Source organism: Pangasianodon hypophthalmus, chromosome 8 (assembly GCF_027358585.1).
Source record: "Pangasianodon hypophthalmus isolate fPanHyp1 chromosome 8, fPanHyp1.pri, whole genome shotgun sequence".
NCBI lineage: Eukaryota > Metazoa > Chordata > Actinopteri > Siluriformes > Pangasiidae > Pangasianodon > Pangasianodon hypophthalmus.
In genome coordinates this window covers 3,277,369-3,299,544 of record NC_069717.1, presented here as the reverse complement: position 1 = coordinate 3,299,544, position 22,176 = coordinate 3,277,369, and the positions used below count along the sequence as shown (strand labels likewise).

The following is a 22,176-nucleotide window of genomic DNA, read 5'->3' as shown; positions in this document are numbered from 1 at the left end:
AATCCGATCTGAGCTTCACGTACTGTTGCCTGCTTCCTTCTCTATTCTAGCCTACTGAAATTTTCATGGTTGTGAAAGCTCGGACTCTGTGTGTGTTTCTCTATTTTATGTGTAACTGACTCTGTGAGTGAGTGCGTGTGTGTGTGTGTGTGTGTGTGTGTGTGAGAGAGAGAAATGATGCTTGTAATCGGTGGAGGCTGGTGGTGATATTAGATGTGAGGGCTGAAATATAAAAAGTCTATCAATAGCATGTTTAAACTATTAGAACCATTTGAACAATGTATTGTATCACAAGGTCTCATTGGTGCCAAAATAAGGATGATGTGAGGCAAACTATCACACACACACACACACGCACACACACACACACATAAAGACAGCTGCAGTCATGATTTCAAGCCTGTAACGCTTTTCTGGATTCATGCTGCATTTCCTCTGAATGCTGGACAGAAAGGTTGTCGTTGTTTCTCAAACCATAATCACACTACTGTCATTTATCCTTGTGTGTAATTTGTGTTTTGATTGGACAGTGTGTGCTTTATTCATCTGCCTTTGGTGATGAATGATGTTTCTGTATTTCAGGCTTCTCTTTAAATTTTTCTGGCCCAGAAATTAGTTCCGCCTCCTTGTTGATATATAGCTGCTCAGCTCTGCCTCTTTTCCTTAAAAGGCATCTCACAGTTTTAAGTCAGGCAGTATGGGGGGCGTGGTTTGAAGTAATTACACTTCAGAATCTAAAATTTACAAACTGTTTCTTTAAGACTTAAAGCACCCTTAAGCGTACTTTGACTGTCAATTTCTCCGTGATGAAGTTTTGACTGAAGCCACACTGGTGAGGGTGTGTTCAGCACCGCAGCTTGTATTTCACTGTTATTCTCACGCATCCGTAAACAACAAGATGCTTTCTCACACTTGTGCGTGTGTGCGCGTGCGCGTGCGTGTGTGTGTAGGCGATTGAGGGGAGTGCAACTCGTCCGCCACAATTCTGCACTCATGTATGACCTGTGGGAGGAGGAGGAAGTGCTGCTCTGTTCAGGGCTTGCCGGAGTTTGAAGTGCTTTGAAGCAGGCAGAGTTTGATTTAAAGGGTAAAGAGTCTGACAGTGATGGAGAGCTGCTGACAGGGCACGCTGGTGGATTTTCTCACAGGCATAAACACACACACACGCACACAGATACATAAAGAACAAGGTGTGTGCAGGTGAGCAAGGAGAAGAGGACTGGCACAATGGTAAATATACCTTGGGAGTATTTTGTTAAGAACTGACTGTAAAGGTTAAACCTGGGCTATAAATTAGTAAATGCTCATTTGATTAATGAGCTGCACATCTTTAAATGTACGTTGCTTCTCGTTCTGATGGTAGTCTGAGATATCAGCGGTGATCTGAAACAATGCCACTGCAAGAGCAATAGTGATGTCATTTTAGTGTCATTTAGATTCGGTACTTCGGTTCATTCATTCATTCATTCATTCATCCATCCTCAAGATACGTACAGGACATGGTGAGTTTTAAAACCTAAACCTGTCCCGTTCTGCTCGAATAGCTGCAGGGTGCAAGCATTAGAATACAGAAGTATTAAGCCATGACGAAAACTGTGATTTTCAACTCCTTAAATGGAAGAGATACGATATTTCTTTCCTGTTTCTTGTTTTAAACAGGAAGTGATAAAACTGAGGGACTCTCCACAGCAGATACACCACAGCTCAATGATTCAGATAAAATGCTTTGATTGTTAGCTTTATGAATACATAGCTGCCTGTACATGACAGGTTCATTCACATCTATTAAACACACCACTTTTGTGCCCTTGCTGCAAAATATGTGATTAATAAGTCTTGATGAACATAAACATGGACTTAAAGGTTGTGGGGAAAAAGAGCACACTGGCCCACCAGCTGGAATCGTTATAGGTGTGTTTGGGCTTGGCCCAGCCGCAAAATTTCAGAGATAGAGGTGAGGCGTTGTCTAAAGAGGATGTGTGTATCGAGAGGGATTTACGCAACAGCACCCTGGTAGCATGCAGCAGAGGGAAGTTGAAATGTGCGTTACAGGGGCCTCAGCACTTCCTCACACACACTGTGTCTGTTTCTGGAGAACAGGGTTACCAACAGAAACCATCAAAACTGACCTGTGGCTTAAACCTTAGCATCCAATAGAATAAAAATAATAATGTATTCATCTTTCCTGAGGTGACTTATAGCTACCTTCCTATGTTTATCCTTACACTTACACTCACATACGACAATGATTACCTGTCCTTTTTTAATCACGCTCTTTTCTTTGCAATTTATCCAAATATCTGTTCTCGACAGTTCGGTCTCATTTTCATCATCGCTGTGCCTTTGCATTGTGCGTATAAAAGACTTAACAGATATGTACTAGCCATATCTTAAATTCTAATTTTAGCTGTACAGATTCTTTACTTGGCAATTTGCCTCACACAACTGAGAGAGATGTTTGCTAGCTATGCTAGCTATATACGTTCTAGCTAGTAAATCATTTTTAAATCAATTTTACCAGTTCCGAGCCTTTTCTTTGCATTTTACCTGTATAATCTGAGGAAAATGTTGATGTTCCTGACAATTTTGTCTCATTTCCACCGTCACTGTGACTTTACATTGTGTAAATTAAAGACGTAAACACTTTGTGCTCACTTGTTTGAGTATAATATTGCTTGTACAGAATCTTTTCTTAGCTATTTGCTAACACATCTGAGGGAAACGTAGACAGTTCCAGTCTCATTCACTGTTACTGTACCTTTCTATTGTGTGTGTGTGTGTGTGTGTATAAGACATAAACACTGCAAATTTTTGTCAAATTAATTACAGGTTATTAGAAATATCACGATTGCATTTGGCTTCTATAGTACAGGGTGTCCCAAAGTCTCCATACACAGGGGACTGTGTTTGCCAGCGCCACGTCAGTTGTCCCTTCGTCAGTGGGTGTTCGTGGACGTCCGCTTCTCGGTTGGTCCGCAACACTTCCAGTCTTTTTGAATTTGTTAATAAGTTTGGCAATAGTGTCATGTGTGATGTGCTTGAGAAGTATCACAACCTTGTGACAGCTTCCTGATCCACATATGAAGATGATTTTAATATGTTCTTCTTTTGTCAAAGGCATTTTTAAAGGCTATCTGAAAAAATATATATATATATATATATATATAATATAATATAAACTAAGTGTGAAAAATTTTGGAAGTGTAAATTTCCCCTATGTATGGGGCTTTTGGGACATCCTGTATACTGGGTTGAAGTAAATATTTCAAGTGATGTTTTTGCAGTCCTAATTTCCTCAGTCCTAATGTCACATTTCCGGTGACAGCAGCACTATGAGACCAACATAAACATGGTATTAGTTTACTTCAGTTTACGGTAGTTTACTGTACACTGGAAAAAGAATTAGTGAAATTTGATAAACGAGATGACAACTACAAGACTTCGATGCAAGATGTTTTGCCCACACTCTATTTCTTTTCCAAATAAGGGCTATCCTGATGAATGATGCAAGCATAAATAGAGATGTGGATTTTCATCATGTGAACCTTGCAGATTATTTTTATGAAACAGTTTCACTTCCAGCTAGGGTGATTTCATGGGCAGTTGTGGCAAAGCAGAATAGATTTATATCATGTACTAGTAAGGAATAAAACACCTTAAAGGGTGGTGGGTGTGGGAAGAGTGCTGAAATAGGAAAATAATCAATGACGTCACGGTGTGATGTGGACTGCCCGGAAGCGGAGTTACTGCTACCACCCCGGTGTTGATTATTTTCCTGAAACGGCACATCAACGACATACTTTTGATCCATTTATAGTTGCATTCGATGCTGCGGAACGTCTCTGAAATGAGTTAGTTCCTGTTCTCACACCAGCCTATCTTTAATTCTCTCTCTTGAATGTAATAAAACAAAAATCACAGCTTGTCATGTTACTGAGAATACATAAACTCCTCTGTCCTGAAGATGCTGGAAAACTTTACCTCTGACTGTTACAAAGTGTTTAGACTGGAGACTCCTTCCACAGACATTAAATAAACACGTTTCTTACAGATTTCTTACAGAAAACCTCACCATATCAGTGATTGAGCTGTTACTATATCCCCGTGAACGAGCTGTTACTATAGAAACAATAACGTATAAGAACAAGTGCATTAATATATAATGAACAAATATAAGTGTGCAAATCGTAAGTCTGTCATGGTGCATTTTTTTTTTTCACTTCCCCTGTTCACAGATATGAGGTCATATTTTCTGTATCTTCCTGTTTAGGTGCCTGTTTGGCGATGCGGTCTCTGAATTAGTCTGAGCTTCTCACGTACACAGGCTATTTTCTGTGTGTGCATAAAATGTACATACATTAAGGATGAACTCAAAATTTTGTTTGTTTACACTTTGTGCAATAAGCTTAATATCAGCAAATTGGTGATTCCGGTGTAATGGGCTGTTCTGGCTTGAGTAATTGAGTGAGGTGTGTTTTGGCTGGGTTGTGGGAACACCTTGCCACTTTTATATCACATTGCAGGAATATAAACCACAAAAGAGCCTGATGTGGTTCAGAAAGAGCATATTTCCATGCCATGAAAACAAAACAGAAAAAAGCCTGAGGCTTCACATCAATAAGCCACAGTACAGAGATGACTTACAAGAAATACTCACTGCCAGTAAACACACTAGGTGATCACAGTTATTAAAGAATGGGTTTATTCAGGCATTGAGTAATGTAATAAATACACAATAAACATTCAGAAATGAATGAGAATGTAATGCACAAATATATTAATTTAATTAAATTACAAAAAAAACCCAAAATGTATTAGTCGATGTGTAATATAATTCAAACAAATAGATTTTTATGTTTATTTACTGATGAATATAATGAAAATTTTTAAATTAAAATTAAATTAATTAAAAAGAAATCATCTAAAAAAAAGAAATGCTTCTAAAGAAATCACAATCTAATATTCACTGCTTAATATTTAATTTAAAATGAGTTACTATTGTAAGATTAAATTAAATGGTTAATGAAATATTTGAATAACCAAAATATAATAAATGGGTGTTTTTTTTAAAATAATAAATAGCACTTTATTTATTCCACTTCTTTATTTATATAATATAATATAATATAATATAATATAATATAATATAATATAATATATCTTTAATAATTTAGATTTAAATTTAAATTACTCTGCCTTGCAAAAATATTCAACCCCCTTAAAGTCATCAGATTCATCTGGAGTACAAATGACACACTTATTGTTCCAACCAAAATATTTTTTTTTAGCAGGCTGAAGCAGGTTCTCTTGTAATATCCCCCTGTATTGTGCTCCATCCATTTTCCCTTCAGTTTTGACAAGAAGCCCTGAGGTACTGAGGATGAACGGCGTCCCCCGAGCATGACGCTGCCACCACCATGTTTCATCGTAGGGATGGTGTTAATTGTGGTATGGCCTGCGTTAGGTTTGCGCCACAGATAGTGCTTTGAAACTTGTCTTTAACAAATATCTCGATCTTGGTTTCATCACACCAAAAAAAAAAAAAAAAAACACACATCTTCACTGGTCACTCTCATGCTTGCATATGGCTCGTCTTGACGTCTTGATGGTGCACTTTCACTCCACCCTCAGCCACTGTAACTCCTTCAGAGGGACTATTGGCCTCACTGTGGCTTCCCTCATACGTCTGGTTTTTGCGCTAGGTGTTGAGGGAAGGCCCTGTCTAGGTAGTGCTCGGGTGGTGTGATCCCATTGATCCAGCAGTGCTTACTGTGATGTCCAACCTCTTAGATGTAAATTTACACCCTATAAATTAAGAAATTTTATTACCTTATCTTTACCTTAGAATGCTCCTTAGTCTTTCCTTTCCTTCAGACAGATAGTCTCCTGAATGACAGTTCAACTGAGGTGGTTTGTGGCCAGAAAATAGGAGCTGTTTTAATATCTCACAGCTGTAGGCCAATTATGTGAAGTCAGTTGTGTCCTTCTTAAGACAATGTCTCTCATCTGGAGCATCTGGAGCCTGGGGGGGTTCAATACTTATGCAAACAGCATTTTCCAGTTTTTGATTTTCTTTGAAATACTTACTGACCAATAATTAATTTTTGAAAGAATACAAATACAATACATGTATCATTTGTTATTCAGACAAATTTGTTAAATTCCAGGGGTTTGAATACTTTTGCAAGCCAGTGTATATTTATACAATTCTGTGCAAAAGTCATAGCACCCTTGAATTTTTATATATAAATTTTGTCAGACAGATACGTTTTATGCATACTACACTAGTGTGTCAGTAGAAAAGAAAAAAATCAGATTTACAACTATTTTTTATTCAGTTTTTTTTATTTAAATTTTTGCAATAATGCACCATGTTAGCTAACGCCAGATTTCTGATAAAAACATTACAAAAAAACCCAGTTGTTTTACTGTTTCTCAAACTTATTAGTCACTCAATATAGTAATAATTTTCATTAAATAAATTAACTAAATTAATTTAATAAGTACAAATAAATTAAATAAATTAATAAATTTCATTAAATTTTTCATTATTTTTGAAGCCATCTTTGAATTCAAAGGATTCTAATAAATCTGCTGTGATTGTTGGATATATATCGCAAAATATTCCATGTTCACTTGGAATGAAACACAGTGTGATTTCAGAGTAAGTGCAGCTGGAATAATGCATGTGCTTACTAATTATTAATATAATATATTAGATATTAATATATATATACATTACATATATATATATATATATATATATATATATATATATATATATATATATATATATATATATATATATATATATATATATGTCTACATACACTGTATACAGCTCTATGAACTGTCTGAGCTATATAATGAAAGTCTGCTGTTTCCTGTCATCATCATTACCACAATCTAGCTAGGTGTATTTATAGACAAGCAGCAGTGTCTTTCTTCTGTTTTATTTCTGCAGCAGATATCACAGGCCTCATACAGCTTCAACAAACATACAGAGACAACATACAAGACAACAACATACGGAGACAGTTGCACATTAAGTGTGGGAACGATATTGCTTATATCGCTTAGAACTTATATTATTATATAAGTTTGAGATTGCAATTAGTATGAATAGTGCAACAATAAAACATGATTGTATACATCACCGAACCGTGCAAAAAGATGTCCAGAGTTCGGATCCCGATGATGCCGAAGCCACAATTGGCAGGGAGACAACAGAGCAACACTGGCTTTGCTGTCTGGGTGGGAGGGGCGTACTCTCTCTCTGCTGTCAATCAGAGCGACACTAGCTAATCGTAGGTGTCTGTGAGCTCATGTATGCAGAAGGGGGTAGATAGCGCTGTCCTTTGAGTGTGCTACGCTATACACATGCATCCTTCGAAACATGTAACGCCAATGGATCTTTTCAAACTGCAGCTCATGCTATGTCCCAGCACACAGAACACATGGAGGAAAGCGCTATCTACTCTCACACATACCCGTGATTGGTCAGTGTCGCTGTGATTGAAAGGGGAGAGGGTAATACTATCCCTCGCAAGTTCTCTTGTGTCCCGTTCACACCTGGCATTAGCATGTGTCCTGGGTGATCAGATGGTAAGTACACAGCGCTTAGTACAGGTGTGAACATTGTGATCCAATCACTCAAACCATATTTGAAAGTGGTCTGGGACGCACATGTCCATATCACATCTGTAGTGTGAACGCGAATGCATCTCGTTGCGTCCCCCAGCAATGAAGGACCAACTAACTGACCGAGTTATTGCCCTGGCTGGAAAATACATGACCACTGCGAGACTGGCTAAACTGTAGAGCTCTCTGCTGCTAGGCTAATGGATAAAGGCAATGCTATTACAGCAGAGATGAAAGCAGCTGCTTTTCATAGTTTCATTTGTTGCCTATTATTCATTTTCGAGTTTTGTTATCAGACCACGCAATTAAAATGTTTGAAACAGTTCATACAGGTACATGAGATAGGATTCATGGGACATTTATGCCTGAAAATAAATGCAGTGGAAGACAGATGTAATAAATCTGTTGTGACAGCCTTCCTCCAGGGGAAACGACGTATGACATCAGATCACAAGTGGTCACTGGAGACATGTTCATAATGTCAGGTGTAAAGTCTCAAGTGTCAGGTGTCGAGTTGACTGTCCGCTTGTGATCTGATCACCCAGGACACATGTTAATGCCAGGTTGGGGCCTTTGACTCCTGGCCATGACTTTTGAACCTAAAAATGGTTTCCTGGTGCGACACTCAGGTGTCAAGACCAAACTATACCTGAGTAAGATTTTAACTGAAATGAAAAGTAAGGACAATTTTCATCATGGTCTAAAATTCAGACAATGCATTTTTTTAAAAAAAAAGTTGTAGTTAAAGTTAAGGTTAGGGACGCGGATATCATTCATACCTTTTCCAAATGAAATCCACATCACTCTTTTCTGATGAATTTCAAATCATTTTTTTATAAGACCGTTTTTCCCATTAAATTATGAATATATAGTCCTTGTTCATTGAAGATTAGTTGTGTTGTTGATACAGATTTGTAAGCTATGGACTTGATTGGATCTTTTAAATATAACCAGTAAATAAAATTAAAGTAAGCTGAACATTTTTAATGAAAATGTAATTGAGTACAAGAGTACATTTTTGATTATACTCAGGTGTCCTGTAGATCGTATTAAATGCTACTTAAGTGCTTTCCGCCTCAGCCCTTTTGTTCCACAACACTGGGAGGCAGAACGTCGTCTCAGTTCAGTATTTTGCATGCAATTACCTGTGGCTGAAAATCCAGCGGCTTCTAAAAAAGAGGAATCAGAAACTTCAGTGCTGCTCTTGGTCCATCTCGTGTGTTTCTTCAGATGCCTGTCTTAGCGTTCTCAATCACAAAGCATTTTGTAATGTTCTCCTCTGGTTAAGCAACACGGAAAGGAAGGTTCCTTTCCTTTGTATCAACTGGACCAATTGGCTTTCTCCTATTATTAGCTAATGTAGCATTTGTGGGAGATTTTAGTGGTGTTAAGATGGTATTAATAGTCAAAGCAACACCTGTAACATCTATCTTAATCCCTTCACCAACTACAGAACTATGAAGTTCATTCTTATGATGATAAGTAATGTTATTAAGGTTATCGAATGCTAATGGAATAACATTCTGAGATCTTGTACACTGATTTTAAATCAGTGTTGTAGATTCAATCACAGTGTTGAAGGCTGAGCTTGGGATTTTAGGCTAGCAGAACGTTTTCCAAATTTGACTTTTCTAACAATGGTTGCTTCTGAAAATCATTCCAACAACTTCATCACAATAATACAATAATCTATAAGTTCTACTGAATTCCTGATTCTGATTGGTCAGAAGGTGTTGATTTTATTTTTCTCTAACAGCAGCTCTAGAGCAGTGCTGGCCGAAAGGTTTATATTATTGTTGTTTCATACATAGGGATTTGTACAGCGCATAGTTCACATAAACAAATCTACACAAAATGTGTATAATTGTTGATATGGAGAATTTTATTTGACATTTATGGAAGGAGTCTCCAGTGACAGAGGAAAAGCTGTAACTTTAAGCAAAGAGTCAACCATGATGGTGAACTGATGGACATAAGTCATTTTTGCAAACTTAGCCTACATTAACTCTACATTATATTCAATCGAAAAGTCGACCATACCTGTCACATCTCAAAGATTATCCATGAAACTCTGCAAAAAAAAAATTTTTTTTGCTTTTGTTGTGTTGTGTGTTCTCATGGCCATGATTGCAATTCTGATGGGGTTTTTTTCTGCACTCAAAACATTCCAATGAAAACGTTTGTTTCATAAAACACTAGTGCTCTCCAGAGTGTCATCACAGCAACTCCGGCTCAGTAACCTTCGTATTTAGCTCCACTAAGTGTAACTAGCCAGCTAGGTTTTGTATCACCCATCTTCCTATTTCCTTTAAAGTTATCACATATATCACTTACCAAAGAGGAATAATTCTAATCCAGTCCGGTCTCAGAGCTGAGCACCTGGGTGTTAAGAGCTTGGTTCATGTACCCAAAGGCCCAGTTGCTGTGATTCCAGTCGTTAATGTTACAGTTAGTTAGTTACAGTGATGTATCTATAAAACTCCCTCTGGCTGTTTTGGTCTATGTACAATGCTGTGCATAAGTATTCACCCCCCTTTAACTTTCCCACATTTTGTAATGTTGAACTGAACTGGGCTTAACAGGGATTATATGCCATGAATCTACACAAAATGGCTCACAATATCTAAGTGTGTGGGGGAAATCACTGTAGTTTCCAAAATCAGCTAGTGGAGGCATTATGTTTTCGGGTTGTCCTTCCGTGCAACCATCTGAGATTCTCGTTAGCGCAGTATCTCCAGAACGAGTGCTTGAATGTTCATAGGATTTGTATGGAATTATCATTACAACCAGAAGATGAACTGATTAGATTTGGAATTGATCCAAACAGGCTCAAGGTCACAGCAAGGTCAAATGTCTGAAATAGTTTTTCGTCAATAGATTCCTACCTGTTTGACGTACAGACGTTATTTACACGTCCATATTCGTGAACTCAAGAACTCCAGAATGAATGTTTGTAGGATTTTACATGGAATTATCACTGTAACCAGCAGGTATACTGATTCGATTTTGTAATCTATCAAACAACAGGGTCACAGTATATGAAATAGTTTTTCTTCAATAACTTCCTTCCTGTTTGAAGTAGAGTTTTAGGTGGAGTATTTGAGGTACTACCTAGAAGGACTAGACTTGTTGGAGGTGGAGGCATCTCCATCCATAATGCTGATATCGAATTCTAGTTGTTTAATAATGGATTAAATATCACTCTGTGGGATGTTCAATGGGAGGTTTGGGATATATTTTTTTTTATAATCAAACCCTTTTCCAGAACGTCCAGACCAGCTCCTTGTTCCTCATGGTGCTGTTTGTTTAGGTATGTTCTCTAACAAACCCACAAACATTTTATATTTATATTGAGGTCAAATGACATTTTCATTGCGTGCAACTCGACTCCGTTAACCTAATTATGTGACTTCTGATGGCAAACTGGTTGCACCAGAACTAATTTATGGTTTCACAGCAACGGGGGTGAATACTTATGTTATGCAATCACTTCATGCATTATTTAGTGTTGATACTTTATTCATAATCCTAGTGATTCCATTTCAGTTCCTTGTTGTAACATTACAAAAGGTGGAAAAGTTCAAAGGGGGCGAATACTTATGCAAAGCCTTGTACCTCCTCACTCCAAGTAAACTTTGACAGTGATAGAGTGGACACAGTGTGTGACAGTGAGTTTCTCCCACAGGCCAAGTATCACTGGCAGAGTCAAAATGTCAAACAGAGCGGCGTGGACGACATGGTGCTGCTCTCCAAGATCACCGAGGACGCCATCGTCGAGAACCTCAAGAAGAGATACATGGACGACTACATCTTTGTATCCTTTCACTTCAAGCCCAACTTCAGTAGCATTACAGTTAAACTTACAGTTGAGTGCAAAAGTTTGCACCCCTTTACTGATTAACTGATTGTTATTAGTTGTTAGTCATGCTAGCATTTCTATGTAATTAAATTTGTGCCAAAAGTATTGAACGTAATTTTTCAAGAAATGAACAAAAATACACAGCGAGAAGGAAGATACACATTGAAACTGAAAACAATGAACTCAGTATCAAAAATTGAACATGGTCTTCAAATAAACAGCATTCTTTGTTAACAGTTTTCTAAGTTTCCTTTTCGCTAATCATGGTTTATTTCAAAGTTTTTGTTTACAAGTTTACGTTCACCGTTCTGGCACAAACCTCTCGTGTGGGCGGGCTTAACAGCGATTTACTCTCATTGGCTAGTGAGATTTGGATTGACAGCTCCCTGACCTGGAAGTAGACACATTACATTACATGATCTAAATAAAGACACAACTGCTGCATACTGTACAGGAATAAAACTTTTATGGATTTTATAGATTATCCCAGTTACACTAACTTACCTCAGGCTGCCTCAAGTGTCCATCTGAGGATGATGATGATGATGATGATGATGATGATGATGACGATGACGATGACGATGATGATGACGACGATGATGATGATGCTCTGTGCTGCTCCTGAGAGCTCTTCTCAAAAAAATAGTCGTATGAGACTACCCAAACCTCAAATATTAATTACAAACTAATATACTAACCAAGTAATTAAGGAAGTAAGTAAGTAATTTCCACTACAAAGTACAAACAGAGTACATCCTGAACTCTCTTCAAAATTCACGCCACTGAAGTCTCCACTTCCAGGTCTTCCAGACTTCCAGGTCAGGGAGCTTTCGATCCAAATCAGATAGCCAATGAGAGTAAATCGATGTTAAGCCCGCCCACATGAGAGGTTTGTGCCAGAATGGCGAAAAATAAACTTGCGGAGCGCAAATGAAAATCCTGACAGTGCATTTCAAAACCATGATTAGCGAGAAGGAAGCTTAGAAAACTGTTACCAAAGAATGCAGTTTAATTGAAGACCATGCCAAATTTTTGCCACTGAGCTCACTGTTTTCAGTTTCAGAGTGTTTTTCCTCTTTCTCATTGATATTTTTGTTCCTTTCTTGAAAAGTTACATTCAATACTTTGGGCACAAATTCAATTCCATACATTTCTTACTAAATTCACCCTGCAAATTTTCACTTCCTCTAAAAAAGACTGTTAGACGAAGTGATCGAAATAGATGTCAGTCATGAACGCCAATCTTCTCAGAGAAGGAGTACTCGTTTGAGACTGGCGTTTATAAATCCAGATAGCGACAACTGCTCAAATATTTACACAGAAGGTCACAAATACTGAATACTACATGGTGTCCGAAATGTCAGGAACCAATGGGTGTCTCTCTTGAAGTTAATAAGACAAAAAAAATTAATTAATTGATTGACTGATTGATTAAACACAGCTTGTCATATTAATGGAAAACACTAAAATCTGTCCAGAAGACTTAACCATGGTGGAAAACATAGTGACTGTTACAAAGTGCTAATAAATAAACACCCCTTACAGAAAATGGCACATATTATTGTTAAATAGCATGTTTTATAATCCATTTACTATTAGGATTAAATTATCTGAAGCATTTGCCATACAAATCCCTGTGTAAGTTGTTGCTATAGAAGCGATAACGTATTAGAATGAGTGCATTAATATAAACCTGTGATTTGTAGCTGCACTACTGTCAGAGCTGAAAATTATAGAAAATTAATCACCACCTTCTGACCAATAAGAATCCATAACTCAACAGCGCTGTGGTAAAAAAGCTCTTGTTAAACTTATGCTAATTTTAAAACAATGCTAATACTGTTAGTGGTTGCTAGTTCTTATTAGTCATGTTCGCTTGTCCGAAAAACTAAACTAACGCCTCAAATTTTCACTTCCTTTAAGAGGAGCTGAACATTAACTAGAGGAAGTGATCAAAGTACATCAATCATATCAGAATAAGGGACTAGCTTTTAAACTTTATACTTATTCAAACTAATATATTCAGGTAGATTGACACACACACACACACACACACTCACAAATAAAATAAAAGACATTGTTACGCCTTATCTTATGAATTTGCATGGCTGTTCATGTTAGCACGTTCTAACTGATTAATGGCTGATTATGAAATTTCGGAGGCTTTTGCTTTGGGTTATAGCATGTAACTCACCCTTTATGTAACCCACATTCACACAGCATGCGGATCAGTAGGACCGAGCTGTTCCTCTTTTCACTTAGAAACACACTTCTTTGTTTTTGTCACACGCACATGTCAAACATCAGTGTTTTGCTGCAAGAAAAACATTTTCCGTATTGCAGTGAAGCTGAGTTGAGTATTAAAATCAAACCAAATCAAAAGAAATATGTCCTTAACTCTAATCTCTAGACCTACATTGGATCTGTCTTGATTTCAGTGAATCCTTTTAAACAGATGCCATATTTCACAGATCGAGAGATTGAGCTTTACCAAGGAGCTGTAAGTCAATCACACTGATCACATGATCACTTTATATCTGTCTTTGCATACACAGTGCTGGAAAAATGATTATTATTAGCTAGCTAGAAATTTATTAGCTAGCCCACTGGGGAAGAGAAACTTTGGTGTGTTGCCCAGTCCCATGTTTTGGTAGCCCCGAAACCTAACTGACTAAACTAAAAAATGGTAGCTAGTGTAATTTAATAAAGTACGGCAAGCTAGTTAGCTAGGTAAGACACAAACGAGCGATTCCTCATCACATTTTTTTTTTGTAACCTTGACAACAAGTCAGCAAGTTGTTAGCCAACGTTTGGCTGTGAGCTGTCATGTTTTCTCTTCACATCGCATGTAAAAAATATTGTGGCACATTTATCAAGCTGGATACAAACGGATTTCTTCGTAAATTATTCGTGCATGAGCATTTACATAAGAAATTTGGCGCTCATGAAAATCCTATAAATTCAGAAAAACGTTCGTATCCTACTCGTGCTCCTGAGTGTGTGGAAATTTACGCATAAGAAGACTAACTAAAGTAAACCTTGACTTCATCGACTTCAAAACGTATAATTCATATGGATTACGTATAATTCATATCTGGAACATACTGTGGAGTTTAAATAGCTTATTTTTATTATGTTTACAGCGTTTAGCAGACGCCTTTACCCAGAGTGACTTATAAAAGTGCTTTGGAGTCTCTACCAAAAACACATCTTCATGCTACATTTCTTCTTCTAGAGATTAGAAAAACGAATATCCTGTACTATGTACTATGTATATACACTAAGGTGTGTACTAAGTGTGTAGAAGCAAGAAGAAAATCATCATCACAACATCAAAGAATATGACATGAGATGCCATATGACAGTGCAGCGATTTAATCATTTGGTGCTGGAATATTTTCCAAATGATGGTGTAGTACAGCAAGACATGTTTGGTGTCTGAGGTTTGCTTGTTTACTTTTCACTGGATCTACAAGGCTAATGTAGCTAAGTAGCTAAAGACATCATTTGGCTCAGTGACACCAAATCACTTCTAATGCCACGCCTCCTACAGGAGTCTGTGATGTAGTTTTGTCCATTTTTGTAGGGTATCAGAAACCACATTAAGGTGTGAAGAGCTCGACTGTGATGGTGCTTGCTACGGTCAAGGCTAAACTGGTAGCTTCGTAGCTTCAGTATGAAACTAAAGAGACAAAGCTAAGACACTAAACGCGTCCATGCGGAGTAAAGTGGTGAATTTGGTTATTCTGGTTAAACTGTTGCTTTACCTTGTAAAGGGAATATCTCTTAGCCTTTAGTGGTTCATCAGAACAATGTAGATCCTCTTAGAGTTCTTTAAAACCATCACTGCCTTAATGTATGTGTGTAATTATTAATGTATACACCATATTTAATATGTACTTTATATTCAGTGTGTAGTTCAGTATATTACAATGACACTTTCCCTCCAAATGTTGTCATGGTTACTTCCTCTTTATCTTCCTCCTCGGTTTCTGTCTCACTCACTATCCCTCTCTTTATTCTGCTCTCTCTCTCTCTCTCTCTCTGCCTGTCTCTCTGTTTCTTTCTGTCTTTCACTCCCTCTCACTCTTTTCCTCTTTCTCTCCCTGGCTCTCTTTCTTCATGTCTCTCTTTTACTCTCTAATCCTCTCTTCCTGTCTCTCTCTCTTTCACCCTGTCTCTGTCATCTGTGCTGTATCTCTCACTGTCATATACTGTGTCTCATTTTCCTCTCTCTTTTTCTCTCTTCCTCTCTCTCTTCCTATTTCTCTTTCTCTCTTCCCTCTCTCTTTTTTCTGTCTGTCTTTCTCTTCTTGCCTCTCTGTCTGTCTATTGCTCTCTCTTCCGGTCTCTCTCAATATCTCTCTGTCTCTCTTTCTGTCTCTCTCACTTACTTTCTCTCTCTCTCTTTCTCTCTCACTCACTCTTCCTGTCTCTCTTCCTGTCTCTATCTCTTCTTACCTTTCTTTTGTACTCTCTCATCCTTTCTTCTCTCTCTCTTCCTGTCTATCTCTATGTTTCGCTCTGTCTCTCGCTTTCATCCTGTGTCTCTCACTCTCTCTCTCACTCACTCTCTATCTCTCTCTCTCTCTGTCTCTCTCTCCAGGCCCAGTATGAAAACCCACCTCACATCTATGCCTTAACAGACAACATGTACAGGAACATGATGATTGACAGCGAGAATCAGTGTGTGATCATCAGGTGACTAAAACAATTATTTAGCACAGAGACTGCGGTTATGAACCACCGCATGAAACATGACAGCTTCATGAGTATGAGTTAGAGCTTTAGGGCTTTACAGTCTGTGATGAAGGCTGTTGGTTGAAAGAGAAACATGTAACACTTTTGAGAAGTAACACTGCTTTCTGATGTGAATGCTGATGCTAGGTCTCTTTATTATACTTATACCACATCTCTTGAACAAACTACTCACTAAAGGCCGTGCACAAAGCAGGCCATTTGAGCAGCCTACTAAAAGACCATTCCCAGCATTCCTGTAATGTGTGAAACACTATTTTTTCGTATATACACACACACACACACACACATATATACACATATACATACATATATAAATATATATATATATATATATATATATATATATATATATATATATATATATATATACAGTAAAACTCCCATATTCGCAGTTTGAGTCACCGCAGTTTCACTTAATCGCAGTTGACCACAGTCTGAAAAAATTAAATAGAATATTCCAGAAATACAGTAAACATTCATAATTTAAATTGCATGCTGTTCTGATGCTGTAATGTGATGAAATGCGGTCTTTCCCAGGGCGATAATCATCACTTTGTCCAGCGTATGCATGCTGTATAAGCTACCCAGCCATTTTATATATATAGTATACAGTGTTCGCTACTATCCGCTATGGTTTCAGGCATCCACTTGGGGGCTTGGGTGTTTTATTGAAAAAAAAGCCCTCACTGAAAAAAAATGCAGTAGCTCAGAAAAAAAAAGGAGGCACAACCTCTTATCGTGTACGTGTAAATCAAGCTACACGATTCTGCAGGCGGTTTCTTACGTTATATTGTTATATTCGTACAAGAGGTGACTATTATGTGCTATTGACAGAGACACTGGGAAGTGAGAATGATCGAATATGAAACAATTTATATAATATAAACGTATATGAACAACAATATAGACAATAGATACTAGCAACTAAAATGTATACAAATCGCTTATGCTGGAGAAAAAAGCAGAGGTTTTGTGGAAGCACAGTCGTACACATGCTCTATGGGATCGTACAATAAGTAGAATTTGTACAAGTGTTACGATGATTTGTACAAGTGTTAGACTGGATGATCTTTTAGTTTGGATGGTCGAATTTTTGTGAGACTTTGTTGATTTGAGACGCAGCTATTAAAACTACAAAACTAGGCCAGATGGAACTTTTTCCTTTACTTCACATGTAGTCGATGAGTCTGGACAAGTTTGATGTCTGAAGCTTGTTTGTTTAGTTTTGCACTAGAGCTACATAGCTAAGAAAATCGAAAAAGGTCCAAATCATCATATACTTGCTTCAAGCAATGTCAATAGGCTTTGAAATTGTAGCTTAATCTGTATATAGGGCGGTAAAAAAAAAAAGTGGAACTGCCATCGAAGTTTGTGGGGCGGGACCTAATGACACCAAACTGCATCGAGCCAATATAGTGATTCCATGATGGCTGCTGCATAATGTTACAGAAAGCCACACTGCGTCCTAAACCACATCAGCAAGTCACTCTAGAACTGGATGTGGTTTAAGGCAGTAGACTTTGAGTGAAACAGACTTCCATTACATTTTAGTAACATTAGCCTCCTAGTGCAAAACTATTAAGCCAACATGTCTTGGAAGTTGTACAAATACTCAATTATTTTAGTCAGGGACTTAACACAAGCTGTATTTGACTCAGTATTATTAATAAACTTTCAGTATTACGAGTGTCCTGAGCGCTTCTGGGTTTATAACACGTACTCTGAGCACCCCGTCCACATTACTGGGTTTTTCTCAGAAACTGTGAGGAACTAAGTCTGAGCATCATTTCCTCCCTGGTTAGAAGAAGTGCTAACTTGTTGCTAGCTGGCTCGTTTTAGGTCTCACACTTCACCATGTTTAGCTTATTCTTACAACAGAATCAGAGCAATCATATTTTCATTAAATTACACTATTTTTTTAATACACGTCCACTACCACTGTGATTTTAAAGTGCACTGACAAATATATGAAGCGTGTGCATGCGTGCATGTGTGTGTCTGTGTGTGTGTGTGTGTGTGTGAGACAGAAAGACAGAATGTGCTAGAAAGGTGTGTGAAAGTTTGATATGATCTGCTGTGGTTTTGCTCATTTTAAAGGTGTGACCTTTTTTTTTATTCACAAAACAAATATATGACAACATTAAATTAATTAAATTAAATCATTTAATGTTTCTATCAAACTTTTCTTTCTATTTTTGGTTCCGTTTGATCAGTTGTAACCTCCAGTACGATGCCCATATCAGACCGTACCAAGAACGCTAAGAAAGTTGAGATCTGCATGTTTTTGGGAACTGACTTCGAGACAACCTTCGTACGAATTATTCTGACGCTGCACAAACCTTCCCGTTCTTTAAGGAAAAAATATATCTAAAATGTTTTTACGTTGCTATGTACTGTAAACATTTTAAAATATATGTATAAATGCCGCTTTTCGTATATGAGAAAGTACAGTTGAGTGCAAAAGTTTGCAACCCTCCCCCCCCCCTTTCCCCAGGTTTTTTTGCACCAACAGTATATCTTATAGTTTATCTACAGAGAATAGAACAGAACTGAACAGAAATGTTAAAAATGAAAAGTTGGCGTATAAAACATTTTTAAATAAAAATGCAAAATAGGTAGAAAAATCTGAAAAGATGGTTTGTTGTGATCGTTTTGGTCTCAATATGGCAGTGTATAACATCTGGCGAAGTTATAACAGATATAACAGACTGCATATAAGCGCTATTATAGAATATCACATTCAGAAAGGGAGATGGAAACTGATATTTTGATTTCTTTACTATTAATATACTAGCAAATGGAATTTGGTGATTTTTTTTTTTTACTGATAATCAAGGAACTAGATCTGTAGTAAAGACTGCCATTGTCGAGTCCAAGACTAGGACTAGCTGCGATCAAGTCGAGACAGAGTATTAAGGAGGTTGAGGCACCGAGACCGAAAACATTCAAATCTTTTACTTAAACTAGTTGGCCTTATTTTTCCACTAAGCCAGTTTTAGTTTTCTAGAAGAAGGAACTACTTCCTTAATACAGAAAATATCTCAAGCCCAGAGTACTGCAGCCCTAAAGAACACACAAATTGTCTTGGATTATATTTTTATTGGCCTCATTTTGCACTAGAGGTGTGTAAATTTTTGCACTCGGCTATATACACATGGTAATGACAAGCAGTTTTATAAATTATGGTTTATATAGTACATACAGTATGTTGACAATATAGTGTATAATGTAGAATAAGATAACAGGCAGGGTGTACACACATACGGTATAAACCTAAAACAATGCATTCAATACACGCAGTTATTTAAAATCAAGGACAAAAATGGAGACAAAACAGGAAAGATTATTAGCTGTATTACAATATATTGTATCTGTGTTATGTTAGAGGCGAAAAAGATTATGTGTGTATCATAGGCAAACGCCAAAGTATGTTCTAATTAATGTGTGTGTGTGTGTGTGTGTGTGTGTGTGTATGTGTGTGTAGTGGAGAGAGCGGCGCAGGAAAAACAGTGGCTGCTAAGTACATCATGGGCTACATCTCCAAAGTGTCCGGCGGTGGAGCTAAAGTTCAGGTACTAGGAATTCTGGAAGATTCTCGGATATTCTAGGATTCTCTCTTTAGTCCCCAGTTAAGCTCTGACATTTTACTCTTATACCAGTTTTGGATCCTGATTGGTCAGAAGGTGTTGATTCATTTTCTAGAACAGAAGCTCTAACAGTAAAGTGGATATTAAAAAAATCTACACACCCCTGTGCAAATCACAGGTTTATATTATTGTTCTAATTGTCTCAATAGTAACAGTTTGTTCACAGGGACTTGTACAGCAGACGCTTCACATAATCTAAGTTGAATAATAAACAGATTTTAATTTAACATTAATGTACCTTTTATGGAAGAAGTCTCCAGTGTCAGTGCTTTATAACAGTCATGGGAACGCCTTCAGTTTCTTTAACATGACAAGCTGCATTTTTTTTGTCTTATTAACTTCAAGAAAGAAAAAACAACAGAATAAGACTAGCTCCGTTTCATCGCACGACCTTGTTGTTAATTATTTTCCTATTACAGTACAACCCGAAAGTGTTTTATACCTTACATATCACATTTGTATGACAGATTTAGAAAGAATGAGTGATCTCTTGTTTAAGTGCTTTTGTGTATTTAAGTGTATTTATTGCTTTGTTCCTCAGCATGTAAAAGACATTATCCTGCAGTCCAACCCTCTACTGGAGGCCTTTGGAAATGCTAAAACGGTCCGAAACAACAACTCCAGCCGCTTCGTGAGTCTCATAACACATCTCTTTCAGGACAAATCTCTTAACCTTATCACTGACTGTACTGTGTGTTTCTGTGGTGAGCCGCATCGGTCTTGTCTCGCCTGACAGGGGAAATACTTCGAGATCCAGTTCAGCCGAGGAGGAGAGCCAGACGGAGGCAAAATCTCCAACTTCCTGCTAGAGAAATCCCGAGTCGTGAGCCAGAACGAGAACGAGAGGAACTTCCACATTTTCTACCAGGTCAGAATGAGAGAGAGGAGGAGAGCAAGAAAGCACACAAAGAGAAGCAGAAGAAGAGACAAAGGAGAAAAGGAGAAAAATAAACCAGTTGCTTTTTTGCTACAAAGGTTAAACACAGAAGGAATAATAACAGCAATGAGAAAGAAACAGATGAACAGTGAACAGAGGAACAGAGTGTGTGAGAAAGAACATACGTGAAAGAGAAAGTCTCACCTCATACATGAAACCAACTGATTTCACCTCAGAGAGCTTTTTTTTTTATCAGTGCATTTTGTCTCTAATTGATCTCATTCTTGATTCTTGATCCCTGTTTTTGAATATAAGAAACTACCTGAGCATGAAGCATGCCTTTGTAATTCAATATCAGTCTGTAGTGGGTGTAAATTACACATTTATAAATTATAAATATAAATCCAAGCAAATTATTTGGTCATGCTTCTAGGCTACACACTCTTCTCATGCAAGTGGCCATTGTGAACATATTACTGGCTAATACATCAAACAGAGATGTGGACATAGTGGCTTACGGCATTTTATGATACAAGTTTTTTGTTTTTAATACTACATATTAATGATACGATTATTTTCGTAGTCTGTAAATGTCGTAATTTTTAAAAAATAATTTTTCAGTACAACTGAAAGCAAAAGTTTGCCATCTCCAATCATTTTTAATTAAATAAAAGGAAAATGTACATCTATTTTGGTTGCAGTTGATCGAAGGCTCTTCGGCCCAGCAGAAGGAAGCTTTAGGGATCATGACCCCTGACTATTACAACTACTTAAACCAGTCAGGAACCTACAAAGTGGACGGCACCAATGACAGCAGCGACTTCCACGAGACGATGGTACGTCATTCATCTCATCCTGCACTTTTAATGATACGATTAATCAGGAATAAAACACTTGGGGCTGGGCTGTTGTAGGAAAACAATCAACGACAGGGTGGCGGTATGAAGCGGAGTTACTGTTCCCAAAGTTGATCATTTTCCAATAGCAGCAAGTGTTTTATTCCTCTTACACCACAGCAATATTCCCATGCAAATAATTGGATATTCATTTTTAAAAAATGACACATCATACTTTTTTTTAGCAGTTAATAGTTACATTTGTTAGATTCTCTTGAAATTAATAAGAGGAGTCATGTTACAGAGAAAAACCGCAAACTTCCCATGCTGGAAAATGTATCGACTGTTAAGGCACTGACACTGGAGACTCCTTCCATAAATGCTAAATAAACATCACCTTGCAGATAAACTTCATCATATTAGTTATTTTTATTTGATAAAGTAACAACACACTTATTAAAAAATCTGTTTATTATTAGTTTTAGATTATGTGGCGCGTTCGTCATGCAAGTCCTTGTCCTATTGTTTTTATAGTAACAATAATGTGTTCAAAAA

General features: G+C 37.3%; 1 protein-coding gene across 1 annotated transcript in view; it reads left to right on the top strand.

Moving 5' to 3' along the window:
• Nucleotides 1-159: 159 nt before the first annotated feature.
• The window catches only part of myo1f (myosin IF), a 43,001-nt gene continuing 20,984 nt past the window's right edge, over nt 160-22,176 (top strand). Inside the window, exons 1-8 of the mRNA XM_026928004.3 lie at nt 160-1,230; nt 11,327-11,455; nt 13,911-14,000; nt 16,107-16,201; nt 19,746-19,833; nt 20,450-20,539; nt 20,645-20,776; nt 21,487-21,621. Coding sequence (XP_026783805.1) covers nt 1,228-1,230; nt 11,327-11,455; nt 13,911-14,000; nt 16,107-16,201; nt 19,746-19,833; nt 20,450-20,539; nt 20,645-20,776; nt 21,487-21,621 — 762 coding nt within the window. The 5' untranslated portion in view covers nt 160-1,227. The remainder of the gene's footprint in view (nt 1,231-11,326; nt 11,456-13,910; nt 14,001-16,106; nt 16,202-19,745; nt 19,834-20,449; nt 20,540-20,644; nt 20,777-21,486; nt 21,622-22,176) is intronic.